This window comes from Schistocerca serialis, chromosome 2, assembly GCF_023864345.2.
Source record: "Schistocerca serialis cubense isolate TAMUIC-IGC-003099 chromosome 2, iqSchSeri2.2, whole genome shotgun sequence".
In the NCBI taxonomy this organism is placed as follows: Eukaryota; Metazoa; Arthropoda; class Insecta; order Orthoptera; family Acrididae; genus Schistocerca; species Schistocerca serialis.
In genome coordinates, this window is record NC_064639.1 from 708,862,466 (window position 1) to 708,885,632 (window position 23,167).

A 23,167-nucleotide genomic window follows, 5' to 3' on the forward strand; every position below is an offset into this window, starting at 1 on the left:
AACCTGCCTTTCATTATTTAAAATGCACAGCGAGACAAGAGATGTCCAGAATAAAAGAATAAAGAAATAAAGAAATAATCAAAACAAACAACGAGAACATATACACTCTGCAGCAAACATTGCTCCACACGTCATTATGAGATATGGAAGCACACATTTGAAGTCACAGGACAAACAGTCAAATAAAACTGATATTGGTCAACTTGACTGTGTTGGAAACCCCACCACTTAAATAAAAGCAGTGCACCATGAGAGAATGAAATTTAAATAAAAAACAAGTAATATTGCTGGACACTGATGTGTGTATTTTCAATGAAGATAAGGACATCCAGTGTCGGTGGCAATTTTAACAGAAATAACAATAGTAATACAGATGAATAAAGCAATGTTGGAACATTCCCCATACAACATGCTGCTGGGGCGATACCATGTTTTCCCGCCTACACTACTAAGGAAAACATGCTCCAACAATGGTAGTTCATGACATTAACAACACAAAAATGTTAAACCCACCCCATGTTATTCATTAAATGTTCTTGTGGCGTCATTCCGAATAGCTGGAACACACACACACACACACACACACACACACACACACACAACACACACACACACACACACACACACTGATGATGGTCGAAGTAGAGAGGATATAAAGTGTAGACTGGCAATGGCAAGGAAAGCATTTCTGAAGAAGGGAAATTTGTTAACATCGAGTATAGATTTGTGTGTCAGGAAGTCTTTTCTGAAAGTATTTGTATGGAGTGTAGCCATGTATGGAAGTGAAACATGGACGATAACTAGTATGGACAAGAAAATAGAAGCTTTCGAAATGTGGTGCTACAGAAGAATGCTGAAGATTAGATGGATAGATCACGTAACTAATGAGGTGGTACTGAATAGAATTGGGGAGAAGAGGAGTTTGTGGCACAACTTGACTAGAAGAAGGGATCGGTTGGTAGGACATGTTCTGAGGTATCAAGGGATCACAAATTTAGCACCACCACAACAGATACATATAAAACAAACAATCATGATGGAATTACGCAGTTTCTTTCATAACACAAATAAAATTAAGCGTTTGCTTCGGTTGGGCGGAAATTGGTATAATGGCGCTCACTGTCCTGTTGTGTTGTTGTGATGTTAGCACTTTGTCCAACCTCTGTTCTTCCTACTTACCCCAAAAATTCTCTTTGACATTGATTTTGTTACAGTTTGGGGTTCTTGCAGTAAAATTGTCACCACCTCTTCTTATATTGCACTTTTCAGTTCACATAAGGCCTCACATTGCCTTCCACTGCGGTGAAAATGCCTTGCAAGTATTCCCCAAAGGTTTTCCATGGGGTTGATATGCAGGCTATGTGCAAGCCAGGGTAAGACATTGATATTTTTATCTGTAAACCACTTATTGGTTGTAGCAGAAACATACACAGATGCATTACCTTGAAACATTACACTTTTGTTCCTTAGGTCCTCATACATTCTAATCAATTCTGTCTCTAGCATCTCAGTGTATATGTTAGAGTTCATTGTAGTGTTCAACCAAGCAATGCATGCTCACCTTCAGTGCAGAAGGCTGCCGAAATCTTACCTCTTCCACCACCAAAATTTCTGCTCATTCTTACCTGCTGCTCTATTCTCACACCCAAACCTCCAGATGTCAGACACTCAGATCAGTACCAAACACTGTATGTCGATAGAGTATCAACCAAAATTCCAATTTAGTTTGTACTGTGTGCTGCTGACAGGAGCACTGAATTATAAAAAATATTGGGGGGGGGGGGGGCATACTGGGGGTCTTGCCCCAGGAAATTTTCTAAATTTTAGAAGAAAAATAGTTAGTTTAAAGTTCTTTAAAGCATTTTAGAGTCATACGATCAACATTAGAACCCTGGAAACTGGACCCTTTATAACTCGACAAGCCGAACACATTTTTTTGGCTTTGAAAAAAGAAACAAAACAAACATGCACGGTATTTTCATAAGAAGCTAATTTAATTTACAGTAATAATCATGCTTATAGACTATTACAAAGCTGTGAATACATAGCTCTGTAACGACTGAAATTATATTTAAATAAATCCTAAACTATCATTAAAAGAATAAAATATAAAATATTGCTGTCACACAGTAATAGCATTTGTATGCCTAATTCTTTCACTCAAAAAGTATGTAAATAGTAGGTTTTAATTGGGTATTACACCCTAAAAATATTTAGGTATTTGAGAATAACTAATACAGTACTATAGTAGTAGAGTAATACAGTACTATAGTAATAGAGTAATACAGTACTAAACTAGTACTAATATTTTGAAACTGAAAATTTAATGTTATGTATGTATTTAATTCTCTATTTTATAAAGATTTTTATTATTCCTCTAAATGCCATTATTAGGGCTAGAGTGTGTTTAGAAAGGTGCAAACAGACTGTGGACTACTGAATATGAAGTCACTGATGACTAGTTGCATATCCAATTCATCCAAAACATCTCGGTGAGCATGAAGAACAGCCAAGTTGTTCAATCACTTCTGTCCCATTGTTGATCAGAGATATGACTTCGGACACTTAAGGGTGCTACATGACCGTTCTGCTGTTGCTATCATGATTGGAACTACCTGCAGAAGCTTAATGCACTTCACTACTCCACATAACATTTCTCCAACAGCAGGCTATTGTGTAATTTACTTTCTTATATGACAAGTTTTTTAAAACTAGTTTTTTTATTAGCAATATCGGTTAACATATTCAAGTGTAAGCGCAGTCTCTCAATGTCTAGGTCATTTTTGAAAAACTCAATTGATTTTTCCAAATTTGTTTCACCTATGTTTACTAAAAGCAAGCACTCTCGTTCATCTGCAACGACCTGTGTTAGTCCAGTTGAAGCAAACCACTCAGTACTGTAAGATTGCACCGTTTCACAAACTTCAATGTAAATAGCTTTGTAGTATACCTTTGGGGGTTTTGAAAGTGTGCGGTGAGCTGGCTTCATTGTTTTCATACTTCTTTGGTATACTTCGATTCCGAGAAAGTGACGGATCATCAACTTGTGAAGGTCTCTCTTTTAAATACAATTCCCGATAGTGTTCAAAACTATCACGCCTTCCATTCAATATACAATCAAGCCCTCATATATTTTTTCCAGATCAGCAACACTTAAATGAGGGCATTGAATTTTTTCATTGACATCCTCTACTGGGTTCACTGCATGGCAATAAAGATGTAAAAAGAAATAAGTCTTGACTCAACGTAGGCTGCACATTTGTAACCTGTGTTTTGTCCTCTGCAGAAAATGTTTCAAAAGTCTAGAAGTTCTTAAAAGTTTTTCAATATTCACAAGATACTAGAAGCTTGCATAATCCATCTAGTCAGGCAAAGGGGTCATAGACCAGCTTGGTCGTTGGCACACTCACAGCGTATGCTTCTGGAAAGTCCCATCCTTTTGTTGGATCCCCTTACGGTGTTTATTAAGTCCTTGGCTAAAGCCATAATATCCCTCAGACTTTAAGATGGGGGAGACTGCCTACAACTGCTAAGTTTAAACTGTGAGCAGTGCAGTGCACATAAGGTGCTTTTGGTTGTATATCCAAAACTAACTTTAGTCCTTTGAACTTATCTCTCATATTCGAGGCACCATCATAGCACTGTCCTCTTAAATTATGCATTGACAAACCAAGACGAGCAAAAACATCTTAAAATACTAAACAGAGTTTGTGATTCAGTTTTGGGGGTCTCGTATAAGCCAACGAAGCCTTCATTGATGATTAAGGAATCATCGACAGTACGAATACAAAATGACACTTGTTCATGACAAAGAGTCACTGTTTCGTCAACCATAATAGAAAAATGTTCAGTGTTCTTGATTGAAGCCAATACCTTTCTAAACACACACTTTCCTAGAAGATCAATAATCTCATTTTGAATATCGTGGGATGTCCACTTATACCCCGAACGCCCTAACCGATCTTTAAACTCAGGTACGTAATTCTTTCGGAGTTCCAACAATTTAAAAAAAATTTGAGTTTACATCTTCATGCCCTCTAATTGCTAGTCCTTGTCGGCTTAGAAATTGTACGGTAGTAAAAACTGTCTCAAGAGCTAAATGGCCTTCCTTCATATCACTATCTAACTTCATTCAATTGGGAGACCACACTTTGGTTAGTGATACAATTTAGTTTTAGAACACCTTTACGTGTAAACATATTTTCATGAAGATGGAATTTTTCCAAAGCCTTTTTCAAGTTAGAAAACCCTACAGAAGTAAATGCATCATCTTTTTCAAACAAAATTGCAATTGATTTTTAGCGTCAGCCTCTTCGCAGGTTTTGGAAAAAACTTTTACAGTAGATGCTTCATTCTCTAGCCATGTATAATTGATCAACCAAGGCTTCTGAAATAATCTTCCCTTACCAGACTGTCCAGGTTTCGGCTGTGAACGGTTCTCGCCTGAGGAAGACTAAGCAATTGATGACACAGTAATTGTTGGAGGTTGACTTGCAGTATCATCAACTTCCAAGCACGCCTTTTTGGTAACAAATTTATCCATTGCAAACTTAATTTACAATACACTAAGAGACTAAAGTAAATGAATAAAATATGGTCATATAGAATAGTCCACTAGATACTTAAGTCAGAACACTGAACAAGTCTGCACCAAGCAATGAATGAAACTGTCCACACTGAATAACTGCGACAGCATGGTGGACTTTATATAGCCATGGTGTCGTAATGTCTAAGCATCAAGGTGATGCAAGGCGGAGGGTTCCAGGCGCTTCTGCTCACGTCCTTTTGATGTCGCAATGGCTGCAGGGCTGGCCCGCCAGCACCAGACTTTACCCGAAGGTTCGTGCACCACGACAAATTCTAAATGTGCCCGCAGCACCGTAACACTATCATGACGCACACCACTTTTTCAGTTAACCTGCTTACTACCATAATTATTTGTTTTAACTCCTTACTGAATGTATTTTGGAACGTAACTATCACAAACAAGAAAAATAAAAAATTCCAACATAATTTTGTGATTTTACAAATCATATTATAACTAATAATTTTCTTAAATTATTGCCCCCCCCCCTCCCAAATGAATTTCTGAGGGGGCTCGGGCCCCCTCAGGCCACACAAAGTCTGCACCTGTGGCTGCTGACCAACAGAACAGGTGTAAACATTAATACAAAGCTACACCAGAACTACGGAGTACCTGAAAAACATAACTGAATAACTAATACGAATATCTTCTGTGGGGAAGTTGGTAGACTGTTGTACCAAGGGTTCTCGGTTCAAACCCCAATGATAATTTTTTTATTGTATGAAAGTGTTATATGGGACAACATGTTTATGACATGTAAAAGGGCTGTTTTGAGTTTACAGTAACGTTCTCTTGGCAGTCTGCTTTCACTTCGTTTATTTGAAAGTAGTAAACCTATAGAATACATTTGTAGTTTCACAGGATATACAATCAAAACAGCACACACACACACACACACACACACACACACACACACACACACACACAGCGTCATTCATTCAGGAACAATGGCTTCAAAACAGAAGTGTGTCAAGCAAATTACTTTTGCACAACAAGCACATTTGATGAATCCCACATCTGCTTATGCAACTTTTAGATTGCAAAATGAAAGCTAGTGGCTGAAACAGAACTTCGTCAAAGTTTCAAAGTTTCTGCATTCGTCAGCGACTTTAGCCATTACCCACCCACGACAGTGAGAATTATAGAAACATGGAAAATGAAACTGATTTTATGTGAGGGACTGCAGCTTAATAAAGTTATTCTGTTGTTGCAGACTAATCTCTTCTGAAGAAACTCTAGCGACATCGCACACTTTATGAATCGTATGCTTGTACATTCTGAAGAAATGAAGATGAAGTGGTTGACAAAAGGAGGTTGTGTTTGCTGGAATTATATGAACTGTGATATCTTTTAGTAGCTTATGTTGTATGTGCAGGTCACGAAGAACAATAGCATCTTTGTGGGGCTGTAAGAATCCCATATTATCAGAAGTTTCTCTCAATTGATTTGTTCCACTACTGCTGCTTGTAGAAACATCTTGAACAGTTCTTTGGTCATTTTGCTGGAGGAGTGAAAGAGGATGATTAAATTTGGTGCTGGGAATATGGACTGAAGTGTACGAGTACTCAAAGAATGTGGCTCTTGAAGGACAACAGACAGCTTTGGCACAAATTTGCCATCTGTGAAAGCAACTGAATAATTGTGAATGTATGGGTTGTCTTGTGAAAGGACCGTACAATCCCTACAAAAATTTTTAGAACCTCTAGTTGCAAGTGTGCGGCCCATAGTCGTCTCCTTATTAAATCCACTTTTGTCGGTGTTTAGATATTTGCATCTCTGTAGGCTGTCATGACTGCACAGGCTGCTTGTTGCCAGTCTTCTACCGTTTTCTGGATGTCATTTCTGTTTTCACGGTAACAAAAGATTTGAATTTACAGATTACAATATTGTTTTTACACTTTCAGCGTAAGACCCAACTGTTACTGGCATCAAATCTCGGGAAATTTGATTGTCACATTACACATAGGAACACAGACCACATTAGTATTTTTTTCTTTTTAATAATTATGTATGCAGTCAACAATAGATTTAACATCTTTATGCTGCCAAGAAAAAGATTGTAAAACAGGCATTACCATATCACTCTGGACAAGTATACAACACAGGTTGTATGTGCTGATATTACTATTACTTCTGATGACTTTACAAATCTTTTAATTGCTTACATCATCAAGTTTGGGCTTCTTTATTTCTGTAAGAAATGCCTGAAGCTGAGAAGAGAGATATATCCTCCAGGTAAATTTTCTGCACTTGACAGGTGTCAATTCAAAACAAAACCAACATGCTAACTACTGTGACAGTACACTGGTTTTCAGAATTTGATAATTCCAAGTGCAATATCTTTGTCCACAACTTGTCATTAGACTGTTTTAGCCTGGTGGTTACTGTTGCTGGCTACTGAGAGAGGTTCTGGGTGTGATTACCAGCAATCCTCTGAGATTTTTCTGTGAGTGAAAGACTGTAAAAAGCTGTACTAGCTTCATGCAGCCAAATAAAATCTGAATTAAATAAGAAGCAAAACTTACTGCAAGTTGCTAAAGTGTCACCAAACTGCAAGACTTACAACAGCTTTTTAGAAAATATATTTTTAATTACTGAACTCTTACTCATTATATTAATAATTCCAAGACTGTTGTCCTAGGTGTCTAGCTGTCCTAGACCAAAATGAGAAATAATAAGAACAGCACACCTGAACTCTATGACAAACGCATTGAATTGTATCTTCTTAACTCAAGACTTACTGGTGCAGATGCAGAAGCACCTATATAATCTCCAATATAAGACTATACTATGAACTTTGGCCACACTGGTTTCTGACTTTTGCTTCCAATCACTAAAAAAACAGACTAAAATATCATTAGAAACTACAATAAAAATTAATCTTGACAAAATTCTTACTGTTTTCAGCACTTGTTGCGAAAAGTTGTGGTTAATGAAGGTTGCTTCCAAAGCAAGGTTTCTTGGAGAATTTAGACTATTTCCATCATCTTGAGGTGGTTCTACGGAGGTCTCATTCACTGTCAGCAGATCTGTCGGTAGAAAAGTATTATTCATGTACATGTCGAAGCATAAAAGGTTGTCTTCTGCATAGAAACTATTTCTTCTCAAGTGGCAATATCACTACGAAAGCAAACATTTCAAACAGATTATTGTTTAGAGTTTTTTCCAAAAACAACCCCATTTTTCAAAAGGGAATACACACCGGAATATTTTGTAAAAGTATTTTCACAGGACAAGCACAAAAGTACCCAAAAATTGGAAACATATTGTTTCTGTGAACGAGGTTCACAAATACTCTGAACTGTTCACATCAGGAGCCCAACTACAAACAAACGAACTCTGTCGATCAACTGGTATAAGTTAAGTGCTACACTCTGGTACGAAAGAAATATTTAGAATTAAACATGCCATCAATGATATCCTTGGAAATGGAGCACGAGCACAAAGCAAGGACAGAAATTTATAATGTCCTTCTCAAAGGAACACCCACAGATAAGCCTTCTGCAATTTAAGAAAACCATGAAATACCCAAATCTCCGATATATTCCCTCTCTAGAATAAAACTACTGTATACTTTTGGGCAACTTATGTTACTATTTAAATAGTTTGAATAACTTAAATCATTCACAGATAATATCTTTGTTTGCAATATATTTTCAATAGTACCAATCATTACCAAATAGTTTGTGGTAGTGTTCTGAAATACAAATTTATTCCACATATATATAATAATTGCAAGGTGCGTGTTATTGGTAGTGCTAGTTACATTAGTGAACAAGAAGCAAGGAGCAATCAGAGAAAAATAATGTCAAATTATACATACTGGAGAAGTAAACACACCAAATATTTATGTACTTCAGGTCACTGTGTGTGCGTGTTCACACAAGTAGCCCAAGTAACCACCCCATATACTAGCTGCAAAGAGGCAAACCGTCTCATTGCCCAATAGTCACAAAACTGCAACTACTTAACCTCATCCTCTGAAAGGGCTCTGACTACCTTTACTTGCACTGAAGTGAGAAAGCTCCTGCCACCCATATGGAAGTTATTTCAAGTTCCCAGGCAAGCAACACAAGCTCAAGTAAGTGAGCAGCTTGGACACCTATGCAAGAAGCACTCTGCAACACAGAGAATTAAAACAAGTGCTAAAGGTGAACATTCAACTGGGGAAGAAAAGAAAAAGTTTTCTATATGGAAATTTTAATGGAAGTAAATGAACCATATTGAGGATACTGAAAGACATGGGTTTCAGGCATCATAAAAGGAAAGATAGGAAGGCTTTCCTTATTGCATTGCACTGTTGAAGCTTATGTACAGCAAAAGAATACAATGAAAATGTGGTGTAAAATGAGTTATGGGTTAGTAGTCTGAATGTTATGGATGGAAAAAGGAGCAGAAATACTGTGCTTCATGTGTGACCAACAAAGACTGCCTTTATTTCTGATGGTATGTTTATTTTGGAAACACCAGACTAACAATTCTGAAATTATGTACAGTGTCTAAAATGGTAGTTCAATGATGAATTATTTCTCTATCATCCTGCATGTATGTCATTATTACGGACAATACAAACATCCATTCTGTGCAACGAACAAAACAACTATGAACACTGACATGGCTACATAGTTGCCTCTTAACAGATTACTCCATACTGACAACAGCAGAACTGCTTACTGGTAACACTAAAGAAACTTTCTCCTGAATTTAAGAGATGAAACTGTGAAGCAGCATAGACACAGTTATACTATCTCCACCAAATCTTTGCTACTGCTAACTGCTAGCATAGGATATACTGGCAGGCAATCAACAGTGTCAGGACATCTACAGGAGACAGTTTACACATGACATACAGTAAAGACTGCAGGAGGAGAATTACCAAAGACAAATTTGCAGTAACAAAGTTATGGAGTATTTCATAATCTCCAAAAGTGTCATTGTGTGTCAGATGAGGATGACGGGAGGGTTTACTTACAGTGAACTATGGGAGTATTAATGAGTTACTTAGGTCTTTGAGAACGTAATACAGCTGCATTATCATTAAGGAATCATCCTTAGATTCATAATAATGCACTTTTCTTTGCCAGGCACACTCGATCCTGTGTACATACTGCACCCAAGTATGTAAATCATAATGCAGTACGTATTATAAGTTGATTTCAGAACAAAAGAAAATTCCCTTTTTGTAGTTCATTAATGAAACGGTTCCTGATAAAGTTACCCATTTCTTCAGCTTGAAAGATCAATAAGCACAGAGGATGCCTACAGGGACTGGTACTGTCCAAGAATTTTTCTTGTTTATAGCAGCAACAATTGCTTACAATATCGAGGTTTGTGCAATTTCTGCACGGCACTGCTGAGAATATAGTTTACACCTGGAAACAGCATCATATTCTCTCATTCCTCCCTTCCTCTCCCCCCTCCCTCTCTACCCAGAATGAGATGCTCACCTACCTGCCTAAGTAAATGGATTTTAAAAAACAGATGTTTTTATGACTGTAGATAATAAACTAACAATAGATACCCTGAAACTGCATACACTTAATAACTTTCCTTTCAGTAACAGTTAATTTAGGAGTGGACAGTTCCTTAACAGGTTATTTCTATGAAAAGTGGTCTAAAACAAGATAGCTAAATTAAACTATAGCCTACATTTGCAAATTAAGTTAGAAAGAAGTGTTGTTGTTGTTATGAAGAAAACAGTAGGAAACTTTTTCTTCTTGCTAAGTTGAACTATGAGGTCACTTATGTAACAAAAAATAGGAAGTGTTACAAGAAAGTTTGGAAAATTCAGAACTGCCTACGGCACATGGAGTACGAAGTACTAGTCTCCTTTAAAGTAGTTTGTATACACAATTCACTCAAAACTAAGCAATGTCATTTTATTAAAAATTATTATTCTTGCAACACAAAAAGAGATGGCTTGGAAATAAAACAGTACATGCCTGTCATGAGCGATATACAAACCAAATTCTGTGTTGTCTCTGCGGTCAAAGAACAGCTTGTCTCCAATCTTCTCGATAACAATATCCCATGAGTAATTGGACCTAGTACAACACATTATGGTTGCCAAGATAGCATCGGTGGCGTAAACATTCCCAACAGTCTTCGACAATTTTCGTATGATGGGATCATCTGTTGTTGTTACAGTGTGAGCAATTCTGTCAATTCGCTGCAATGGCTTTTCATTCTTCACATTCACTCTGTCATATGCCTTATCATAATATTCCAGAGAACCGCAACAAATTCTGTAAACATGCAATTTTATTAGTTCCGTTGTAATTAATATAATGCAACATAATTCAAGACATGTTTATACAAAGAGATGCATCAAATAAAAAGAATATATAGGAATGATGACAAATAAAGAATAACTTGGGAAAATACCTATTGCTCCTTGAAGTATGAGAGATTACAAGAGGAATGAGTGATGATTTATTTATAAATAAAAGACACAGCTCACTGAAATGCAGAAGTGCTGCATTGTCGACAGGTACACAAATAAAAGGTACAGAGCATTGAAACAAAATTTCAGTTCATAGTGCAGTGGAATGTGGGGAAAAAAGCTGCAAACTAGCATTTATAAGAAGAACAACACCAAAAATGCAAAAGGTGCTTAATATGTAAGAAATTGTCCATGCAACTTGCCACTGATGATGCCTAGCAGAAAATAAAGGCGAAACGCATATGGCACTAAAATGGTGTTTTATTCAGTTGCTGTCAGACGGTCCATAAGTAAAAATTATCAATATACCGCAATATTACATGCAGCTGAGGAAGACAGGACTACAAAAGTTGAAGATGTCAAAAGGTACAGAGCTTTGCTTTGCTAGCTTTCCGTATGAAATTCCTTTCTCAATCTGTAGGAGAAAAACACCCTCCCCCGGTCCCTCACCCCCACACAAACACCTGTCTCCCTACACTGTGCTCAGTCAACTGCCAGCTCTTTCCTGGCCCACAGTGAGTGTACTGAGGTGGGATGAGGTACAGGGCGGGGTGGGAATGTGGGGGTTACAAGGTGGGGTGGGGGATGGAGAGGCAGGAGGGCAGGGAGTGGGATTTTTTTTTTTTGTGGGGGGGGGGGCGGACGTGACGTCTAGTGTCTTGTGGGAAAGTGGGGAACTGTTTGGAACCATCCCAGCATTCACTTGAAGTCATTTTTACGGAAATCATGGAAAGCCTAAATCAGAACGGCTGGACGCGGGTTTGAACCAAACCAATATCAGGACAGCTGGATGCGAGTTTGAACTGTTGTCCTCCCAAATGCGAGTCTCGTGTGCTAATAACTGTGCCACCTCGCTCGGTGGTGGTGGGGAAGATCCAGATGACACAGGTTCTGAAGCAGCTTTTGCAACATGTAGCAGAGCACAACACGTGAGATTTCAGTGGATGCTTCACAATCTGTGCCATCTGGCTTCTCCCAACAACAACCAGCTTTTCTGAGCTTCACAGATGGGAGCTATCCTTACAGCACATCCCTCACTCCCTTAATCTCCCTGGCCTAAACCTACGGTAAATCACTGTCCCCCCTGACAATAATGTGGGCGTGTGCCTTCGGGTGCATGCATGTGTGTGTGGGTGCACAATCCATTCCGTGTCACATTACCCCCGCCCAATGTGTGTCAGCTAGTTGTGTGCTGCCATCTAGTGCCCTAGTCTGTGAAATTGCATGCCCAGCCACCTGCCACCTGCCTCCTCTACCTGCACCCCCAGCTAGCCCATAGATAGCTCCCCACTTTCCCATGAGCCACTGCCTACCTACCCCCTCCCTGCCTTCTGCCTCTCTCCATCCCTTAGCCCACCCCAGCTGGCTGGAATGAAGGGAAACTGATACCAGATATTTATCATGTTTAAGTGTTTGTCAATGTTCTTAGGCTGCACGTTATGTGTGTTTCAAACCACAGATGAGCCACATGTCAGTGGGATATAAAGGAACAGCTAAACAGAAATAATATAATCATTGAGAACTGAGAACAAATACTGTACTCAAACTGTCCACTGTTGGGCAGCAGGCCAATACAAATGCCAACCACAACAGGAGAGCCACACTGGAAATTCATGCCTGACAGCTAGTTGTTTACTCAAAGATAAATATCTTGAATGAACAACTAGCTGTCAAACTTTATTTTCTACAACTGTCAGATATTAAAAAAATGTAATATACGTGTGACAAATTATCGACAACAATAATGGGTTACTCGAAGTTGACATATGTCAATCTACAATGTCAGGAAATTTACTGATGAAGGCAATAAAGCCAAAATAAGCATATATACTGAAATAAAATATCAAGTAGCACACTTTTCCAACTCTCTGCATGATGTCCTACCCTCTAAATTAATTATCATTAACAATAATTTATCATGCCCCATTTTCACTAATTTGTTTGCAAATAATATAGGTACCCTACAGGTAACACAAGGCTACCTATAGGTAAAGTACCAGCCTAGGGATGCATAACTGATCAACATGAAGCTAGTTTTACAGCACTATCCGAGTGACTACATAACAAGAAGATAGGATTTCAACTGAAGAAAATATTAGGAAAGGATTAATGTGACAATGGTATTGTAAATATCTCTATCCCATTTTAACATGCAACTTTAGATGTAAGTGGTGTGACTTAATAATACATACTAGATACTAATACATTGTTAACTGAACGACCACATGTATGACAAATATCTGAACATATTAATGTGTCTGTGTTGATTGGGGGGGGGGGGGGGGGGGTACTACTACAAGAAATAATTTACCTCAAAGTAGTGGGTTTTCTTACATTTTTGTATGTGTTTGAATGACCCAATGCTTCAGTTTTTCAGAGTGAGGTCCCCTTTCCTCTTAAAGCAAAAGCGCTAAATCCTACTAATTAATTCCAACCCTCTAAACCACAAGCACCCAATAAAAACCACCCACACGGCATCTTCAAGACACCAAAGAAAAATACAACAAACACAATCATACAGACCTTCAACATAAATATAAAATAAACAAAATCCAAAACAACAAAGAATACAGTACCAAAATTTCCAGACCACAAACGAAAGCACTGACTGCTATCTGCTTTCAATTGCAATCACTGTCATGTACAGTAACACACACTTTGAAGCACTGAAATTTATCACTGACTAAATTTGAGGAATTACATAGCAATTACCATGCAAGGATAAGGTAACTAAGTAGTTAGTACTCACATGTCTTCCCCATCCTTTACACTGGGCAATGAAAGCTTTGCTAATCGTGGAAAATCCATCTCTTCAATTGTTATCCAGTCGGGACGTACTGTCACAGACGCATCACGACTCTTTATGGGTGGCTGATTCTTACTGTTCCGCATACCTTGTCGTAATGGCCATTTGCGCTGTGCCCGTTGATTCCTGTTACAGCAAAAGTCCGCATTTTGCATTAACAAACATTAATTCATCTCAGATTTTTCGTAAAATATCAATTTCAACAAAAGTTCTCATTTGAATCTGTTTCTGTCTTTGACTGCACTAGACATAAAAATTTACAAAAACTAATATTCCTACAATGTAACAATCAAACCCTAACAAAACTTAAGTATTCTGAAAAAAGTGACCTGTAGCCAGATAAATGGAAATAATTCAATACCAGTCTTCATCTCGGAGCAGCGACTTAAGAAACACGTGACAAATATCATAATCATCGTGAGCATTACATAATATCAGCAGTGACTTTCAAATGCCGGTCTGTCGCAACAACCAGGATCTTTTTCCTTGTTCACAAAAGACAACAAAACTGTGAATATACACATCAAAAGATGACATCACAGCTGCCACCGGTCAATGACTAGTATCAAATATGTCAGTTTACATGATACACAGCAGTAATGACGGGCTGATAAGAGTCTCAGGCGTGGGATTTACGGAATGCATGTCACTATGCTGACCAGTTCCTGCAGAGACAGCAATCACATAAAAATACTTTTGTGTCAGAGTTGGTGCATTAACTGTTTTGTGTTTTTAAAACTGCATATTACAGGCTTTTCATGTTGTAATTGTATTTTCATAGAAACAAAGCCAACTGGGTAACAAACAATATAGACCCTTCCGCATAAATAAGCTTTGATGAGCCACAGCACCTAATAAGGCACTTATACCAAAATACTCTAAAGGGAGGGGAGGGAGGAAAAAATCCCTAAACATTATATTTTATCAGTTCCAGTTCACCTTGTACACTCCTCTCGACATGCACCATATTCCTACGACTTCTTCCTTCCTTTAGTAAATACAGCATTTGCTAAGTCATGAATGTAGTTTGACGAACAGTCTCCCTACTTACTATTGTAAGCTCCATATTCATATCATACTTAATCATAGCTTCTCGGTGTCAAGAACAAACTATACCTGTTAGAAATCAGTACCCAGAAAGAGTTCACACAAATCTTAAAATTACCTATCTCGCATTTTCAAGCCTTTGCCAAGCAGCTGCAGCTGGCCTTGCATAACTCCTCTAGCACCACCACGACCCCGGAGATTGCGCTGGTTTTGCCGGAATCTGCCACGCTGATATGGTGGCTTCTGCACACGAGTTGTATCCACCAGATGAAATGTGCTTTCATCTTCCTCATGGTAATACGCATACTGACTGCCACCTCCAAACTGAGACTGGTACTTGTCTGTAATAAAAAGTGATTACAGCAACATCGCAAAGACTTTCTTAACTCTTATGTACTGAACATAAATTGTAAAGACAGAGGGAGACACTACATATTGCAAACTTTACATCTTTAATCGCTGCATACGCTGGAAAGAAAAATGACGCTATACAATCACTTGGGCGGCAAACTAATGCCGACAAATACAGATGAAAATTAAAATAAACTTTTTGCACGATCGCGAGAATAACGGGCATCTTCGCACTAATGAGTGAAACCAGATAGTATATGTACTTACTAGTGTATTTTTTGTCTTGGAAAGCCGCACCAGTCCAATCAGATATCTATGAACGCAAATAAAAACGAAATTAACACTACATTAAAGAAAAACAAATCATTTTAATACAGCTAACTTATACATATGTCAGTAATTTTCACGTGTCATACCTTGCCTAGGCGATCCCCTTTCGAAAATGGTTGATACGGCATATCTTTGAACTGATCGGGAAGATCGCAAGGACCCCATCCCTTTGGATTATCCTGTATAACAGGGGGTACAAAATGAGGGAGTTCTTCCCCGTTTGATGATATATCTTCAGTTATCATAATTGTGTCCGCCACAAACTCGTACCCATGGAATCCACACACACAGCATAGAGCATACAATCGCGTTGCGACTATCGATGCACTATTCGATATAGGAGCATCACTATCGATAAACCTAATCATATATATCGATACGTCCGAATATCGCAATGTCACAAGTCGTTAAGCGTTAACGTTGGGTTCAAGCAGGCAAGTACTGTGTTGTTGTTGTTGTTGTGGTCTTCAGTCCTGAGACTGGTTTGATGCAGCTGTCCATGCTACTCTATTCTGTGCAAGCTTCTTCATCTCCCAGTACCTACTGCAACCTACATCCTTCTGAATCTGCTTAGTGTATTCATCTCTTGGTCTCCCTCTACGATTTTTACCCTCCACGCTGCCCTCCAATACTAAATTGGTGATCCCTTGATGCCTCACAACATGTCCTACCAACCGATCCCTTCTTCTGGTCAAGTTGTGCCACAAACTTCTCTTCTCCCCAATCCTATTCAATACTTCCTCATTAGTTATGTGATCTACCCATCTAATCTTCAGCATTCTTCAGTAGCACCACATTTCGAAAGCTTCTATTCTCTTCTTGTCCAAACTATTTATCGTCCATGTTTCACTTCCATACATGGCTACACTCCATACGAATACTTTCAGAAATGACTTCCTGACACTTAAATCTATACTCGATGTTAACAAATTTCTCTTCTTCAGAAACGCTTTCCTTGCCATTGCCAGCCTACATTTTATATCCTCTCTACTTCGACCATCATCAGTTATTTTGCTCCCCAAATAGCAAAACTCCTTTACTACTTTAAGTGCCTCATTTCCTAATCTAATTCCCTCAGCATCACCCGACTTAATTAGACTACATTCCATTATCCTTGTTTTGCTTTTGTTGATGTTCATCTTATATCCTCCTTTCAAGACACTGTCCATTCCATTCAACTGCTCTTCCAAGTCCTTTGCTGTCTCTGACAGAATTACAATGTCATCGGCGAACCTCAAAGTTTTTATTTCTTCTCCATGAATTTTAATACCTACTCCGAATTTTTCTTTTGTTTCCTTTACTGCTTGCTCAATATACAGATTGAACAACATTGGGGAGAGGCTACAACCCTGTCTTACTCCCTTCCCAACCACTGCTTCCCTTTCATGTCCCTCGACTCTTATAACTGCCATCTGGTTTCTGTACAAATTGTAAATAGCCTTTCGCTCCCTGTATTTTACCCCTGCCACCTTTAGAATTTGAAAGAGAGTATTCCAGTCAACATTGTCAAAAGCTGTATTGTATTGTATTTGTATTGTATTTATTTATTTATCCTGTGGATCACATATTGCACAAAGTACACATGATATAGGACAAGTCATTTTTCTTAACAAATATGTAGTTTGGAGAAAAAAACATAGGCAATGGACTGCCATTGAAAAAAATGTACACAAAATTGTTCATTGATGAATATAGTAACTTCACATACAGAGAATACAAACAATTTACATGGGGAACTAAAAAACATGTAGGCAATGTAGTGCTACTTTAAATTTACACAAATAATCACTGAGATTACAGAATAGTGAAAATGTCAACTGGAAACACAACAGAAGGACAATGTCATTTAAAAACTACATTAAACATGAAATTAACATTGAGATTTCACAGACAATTAAGTTTTTATACTAATAGAATGTGTACTTGTACATTCAAAAAGCGAGTTAAAAAATTTTGGGAAGTGAAACTGAAACATAGTTGTGTATAGTAGAAATTAAGTTATTATTTTGCCTACAGAATGTTTTACTCTAATCACAGTATTTTACAAAGGACTTTATAGTTTTTCATTTCCAGGAATTCTTGTACTGAATAGAAACAGTGCTTTGTCAGAAATGCCTTTAGTTTATTTTTAAATATTGGATATGGAGCAGTTTTTATTTGTTCTGGAATTTTATTGTGTAATGCGACACCCAGGTGAGTTATATATTTTTGGTATGATTATGTTCTTAAAAAATTTGATGGATATTAGATTGCCCTCTGGTATAATGAGCGTGTATATCATTGTTTTGGATTAATTTGCCTGTTCTTGAGAGGTATTCCCTGGTGAATAGGATTGTTTCTTGAATGAATAGGGATGGGATGCTTAGAACATTAAGTTTTATAAATTGACATTTACAGGATTCCAGCTTTTTGATGCCACAGATTATCCTCAGTGCTTTTTTTTTTTTGTAGTTTAAATATATTTGTGCTGTGAGTTGAATTTCCCCAAAAGATGATTCCATAGCGGGGGAATCAGTGGAACTGCGCATGGTATGCTTGCATTAGTGTGGATTTACTTGTAGTAGATTTTAGTATTCTTAGTCCATAGCACAATGATGAGAGTTTCTTTGATAAGTTGTTTATATGTGTGTCCCATTTTAAATTTTGTTGGACCCATAGACCCAAAAATTTTGTTGCATTTACATTTTCAATTTTATCATTATTTAACTTTACTTGGATAGTTTTTTGATTGGATGTGGGAACTAGATGGAAGTTGATACATACAGTTTTTCCACAATTAACAATTAGGCCATTTTTGTTAAACCACTCAGAAAGTTTTTTCATAGAGTTATCGGATATTGTCTGAAGGGATTCAGGACTAGATCCAGTCAACACTATGCTTGTATCATCAGCAAACAGGATAGTTTTTTGTGGGCTCATACAAGATCATCTATGTAAATGAGGAAAAGTAATGGCCCTAGAACAGAACCCTGGGAAACACCATATCTCATTGTTCTTTCCTCCGAGAGGAAAACTGTGTTATTTATTTTATTCTGTACATTAATATCGTATTGAAGTGATACCTTCTGTCTGCGGTTTTGTAGGTAAGAGCATAGCCAGTTGTGAGCCACACCTCTTATTCCTCTTCTTTCCAATTTAGCAAGCAGTATTTTAGGATCTAGTACGTCAAAGGCTTTAGAGAGGTCTAAGAAGATACCTGCAGCTATATTATGTTGGTCAATTGATTTCAGTATGTGGTCCAACAGTTCAAAAATTGTTGTCTGGTTGGATAAAGATTTACTAAAACCATGTTGTTGAATGCTGATTGGTGCGTGTTTTTTTATGAAATTTATAAGCCTGTCATAAAAAAGTTTTTCCAGGATTTTTGAAAAGATGCTTAATATGGATAATGGTCTATAATTGGATACTAAATCAGGGGAACCTTTCTTTAGTAATGGTGAGACTTTAGCTATTTTGAGAGCATCTGGAAAAATGCCAGTTTTTAATGATTGGTTGTAGATGGTTGATAATGGCTTTACTATATGGGGAGCACACACCTTTAATATGAGGTCAGGTACTTCATCATAGCCACTAGAGATTTTATTGGGTAACAATTTTATTATGTTCCTAACTTCATCAGGGTTTGTTTCATAAACAAACATTGTAACATTAGTGCTGTTTGACGTATTGGTGGAATTGAAGAACGATACCTTGCAGTTTGCCTGAATGAGATCTTCTGCTAGTGAGATGAAATATTCATTGAACTTGTTTACAACTGTGTATGGATCTGTGACGTTAGAGTCATTAAGTGTTAGAGAAATGTTTTCCTTTTTAGGTGTTGAACTACAAGTTTCTTTTTTTAATAACTTTCCACATAGCTTTCATTTTGTTTGAAGAGGTTCTTATGAAATTGTCATTCCATAAAATTTTGCCTGTCTAATCACTCTAAGATAAGTTTTTTTGTAGGCTTTACAATAGTCAGCTACCCATGACTTTCTATTTTGATTGCTTGAAGTTTTTGTTTCAAAAGGAAATGCTGTATTAAAGTAATAATGGAAGGTGTTATGGAAGCTTAAGAACATATTATCAACAGTTGTTTGCATGTAAACACTGTCCCAATTTTCCTTAGCTAATTGGAAGTTAAAAATCCTAATATTGTCATCTGAAAGTTTCTTCTTTGAAATACTTTTTTGGGGCTGATTTTACTATTTTCCATGGCGCCACATAACGGTTATTTTGGAGTAACCGTTATCACTGTTACAGTTATTTTTTATAACCTTTATTTTTAACGATTATAAATAACTATTAGTTACTTATCACTACCGATTACTCCAGACAGGGTTACCACAGTCTGACATAACTGTTGCAACACTCACTGCTGTAAAAGTTGTTGCCATTTGACAACTGGAGCGACAGTAGTGCTCCAAGCAGCGAGAAAAGAGAACGCCAGATGCGTCGTAAGTATTTTTTTTCCCACCGCTTGGCTCGCTGCTGGCACATTAGGCAACAAAATTGAGGCGAGTTGAAGTGTCGCAACTGTTATGTTAGACCAGGGGTAGGCACGAGAGCTGCCCACATGGTTTCCCACGAGCAGTCGCTTGGTGACAGTGGTACTGTGTGGATCATATGCAGAGCTGCGGGAGTGCATACGAAACTGCATCAAGCCATAGGGATCTGCTTGCAGATTACGTCTCGAGGGTGTGCAAAGCTCTGAAACTTTGGCATACTGAGGACGCAGGAGCGACCAACTGCATTTTATTAAAATACAGTTTGGCGCTCAGGAAGACCATCTGAGGGCAAGGCAGCCTGAGGAAGCCTTGAGAGCGGAACTGTTGTATCTTTTGGCCACTTTGGAATGTTGTGCACTAGTGGTGTCTTGGGGTTGCAACGCTCTACCACTGTCAACAAAAGGCGCGTCTTGTTGTTGCCAAGGGGCACATCGCCGGCCGTTTCGAGCATCCCAGCTGCCACAGAATCAGGCTCTGCTCCTTCCCCCCCCCCTCCCCCCCCCCACCCCCCAGGTTAGGGAAATTGTGGGCTAACACCTGGGAGCCGGCCACGAGAAGGTTTCTGTCGCTGCCATCCAGACCTCTGTGTCCACCAGCGCGATAGGGCCAGCAATGCACCCAGGTAACCTAACGGTGTCAACGGCGGTTGTAACTGGCTCTTCACTGGCACCAGCCCCCTTTTTTGCTCTGGACATTGCTACAAACACACCTAATGCTGTAATCCACAAAACACCAACATCATCACACATAGTCAGTACTTGCAGTCCCACCCCTCTTCCCTTTGTCCTATGTCTGCTCCTGCTTGCCAATGCCACAAACAACCCCCCAAAATTACATAGCATCCCTGAGTAAAGGAAAGCAGATGACTCATCAACCGATCGAAATCCTCCTCAAACCCACCACCTCGACCCAATCCTCCACCCAATCCAAATACCTAAAATCCCCCCCCCCCCCCCTCCACAAGTCCACTTTATCCAAACAGTGGCGTGCAAAGAAGCAGCACAAGGATGGACACACAAAGGGCAAGAAGAGGTCACCAACCCTACCTCAACGACTCTCTCAATCTCCAAGGAGCCCATGACCCCAACAGCACCCATTGTCGCCCTGGGAGGGAACCAGGAAACCACCGCCCTGGAAGGGAACTGCATAACCGGGCAGGATTCAGATGGTTTCGTGTTGGCAAGGAAAAGCTTCCGGCAGCCTGGGGAGTAGAATCCACCCTGAACTGGTTTCAGGTGGTGTCTGATAACCCAGAGGAAACATAAAACAACATAACAGCAACACAAACACAGAAACAGGTCACCCACCCTCTGATTGTCGCGGAGGTTCCTCAAAATTACGAGGAACTCTTTGAGTTGTTTAAAACGGAAATCGGGGGAGACAATTTCAAAGCAAAATGTGCTGGTGGTGACAAGATAAAAATAACTCTACACACACTGGAAGACTACAATACAGTCAAGACCCTTTTTACCAGCAAAAACATACCCCACTACACGTTCCCTACAACAAAAACACGTAACAAAAACATTGTTATCAGAAACCTCCCAAGACGACTGTCCCCACAGGACATTGAAACAGACCTGACTGCCCAGGGATCCATCGTCAAGGCAGTTCAGCAGATGGGTAAAATTGAAAGCAAGTGGAATTTATTCCAAGTCACACTGCTGGATACCCCCCAGAACAAAATGAGATAAAAATGTTCCTGGCTGCGCCTCTCATCACCAAGCCACTGTGCTGCAAAACAAGATGGTACAGTGCTTCAGGTGTCAGGGACTAAACCATATCGCTGCACACTGCACAATGGCAGTAAGATGCAGGAAGTGCGCCAAGGCCCACGAAACGAGGTCCTGTACACTCAAACCCACAGACCCACAAATAAGGTGTGTGCTGTGTGGCAAAAAGAACGCTGTGGGTTACCAAGATTGTGAGGTCCATAAAAAAACACACACAAAAAAACAAAACACCACCACCACCTCTAGACACACAAAGAAACCAAACACATCAACACACTCAGACAAGACTTGGGTTAAACCAAAGACTCGACATTCCAAGGCCAACATACGAGTACACTGAAGTGGTTTCTCCACAAAGAAGCCACAAAAGTATAGCCCTATCACCGCAACATCAACCACAAACACAAGAACAACACCAGCTAATACAAAACAATAACGACCAGGTCCCCAACAGAGAAAGCTATAGGGAACCCATAACATAAACTGCAACAGAGAGCATAAACCTCTCCCCACCAGTTCCCCAACCCTGCTCCCACTCATATCAGGTGTCAAACTGCAACAACTAGCACACAACCACCACTCTGCAGGATGGGGTCTAGTCAAGTCCACTCACTTTTCTAAAAATGGAGGTAGGCCCGAGAGACCATCCCCCCACAAAGGGACAGGCGCCCCCACAAATACAGCTCCTGGAACATTTGCTAGCTCAAATTCGACACAAAAATAGAGCAGCAAAGCAGTGGAAGGCCACAAGACATTAGGCCACCAGGAGGCTGCTCAATCGTCTACAGAGAGAGCTGAAGGCAGCACTCAATGAGCACAGAAACCAGCAATGGCAAAATCACCTTTCAGCCTCAAAATAGACGATCACACACTCTGGCAATCTACCAGACAATTCCCTAAAAGACACACTAGAATGCCGCCTCTGCACAGTGAGCGGGAGAGGGTCTACAGCCATGCTGATAAGGCCAACGCCCTGCTGATACCTTCCAGAAGAAATTCCAGGCAGAAGAACCCAAAGACGATGATAGTTCACCATCAACTGGGTGTCTTCCTCAATGCTGAGAAAGACCCAGAAGAAGAACTCCCACTTTTCACCCCCCCCCCCAAGACGTGGCAAAACTAATTAGATCCATTCCAACAAAAAAGGTGCCAGGAGATGACAGTGTCACCAATCAGTTAGTTAAAAACCTCCCACCCTCGGCGATACCACGCCTCGCGAACGTCTTCAACGATATTACTCGTTTCCACAATTTCTCAGCTTGCTGGAAACATGCAGAAGTGGTCAAGATGCACAGACCAGGGAATGACCCTCTATTCCCACAGCAGTACAGGCTGATTAGCCTCTTGCCAAATCTCATCAGGTTCTATGAGCGCCTCCTGCTAACA

At 39.2% G+C, this 23,167-nt stretch overlaps 1 protein-coding gene across 1 annotated transcript in view; it reads right to left on the reverse strand.

Moving 5' to 3' along the window:
* LOC126457880 (eukaryotic translation initiation factor 3 subunit D-like) overlaps window positions 1-15,873 on the reverse strand; it is a 48,268-nt gene extending 32,395 nt beyond the window's left edge. Inside the window, exons 1-6 of the mRNA XM_050094549.1 lie at window positions 15,648-15,873; window positions 15,499-15,544; window positions 14,999-15,221; window positions 13,777-13,959; window positions 10,550-10,830; window positions 7,484-7,614 (exon numbers count right to left, since the gene is read on the reverse strand). Coding sequence (XP_049950506.1) covers window positions 7,484-7,614; window positions 10,550-10,830; window positions 13,777-13,959; window positions 14,999-15,221; window positions 15,499-15,544; window positions 15,648-15,806 — 1,023 coding nt within the window. The 5' untranslated portion in view covers window positions 15,807-15,873. The remainder of the gene's footprint in view (window positions 1-7,483; window positions 7,615-10,549; window positions 10,831-13,776; window positions 13,960-14,998; window positions 15,222-15,498; window positions 15,545-15,647) is intronic.
* Between the last annotated feature and the right edge of the window lie 7,294 nt (window positions 15,874-23,167).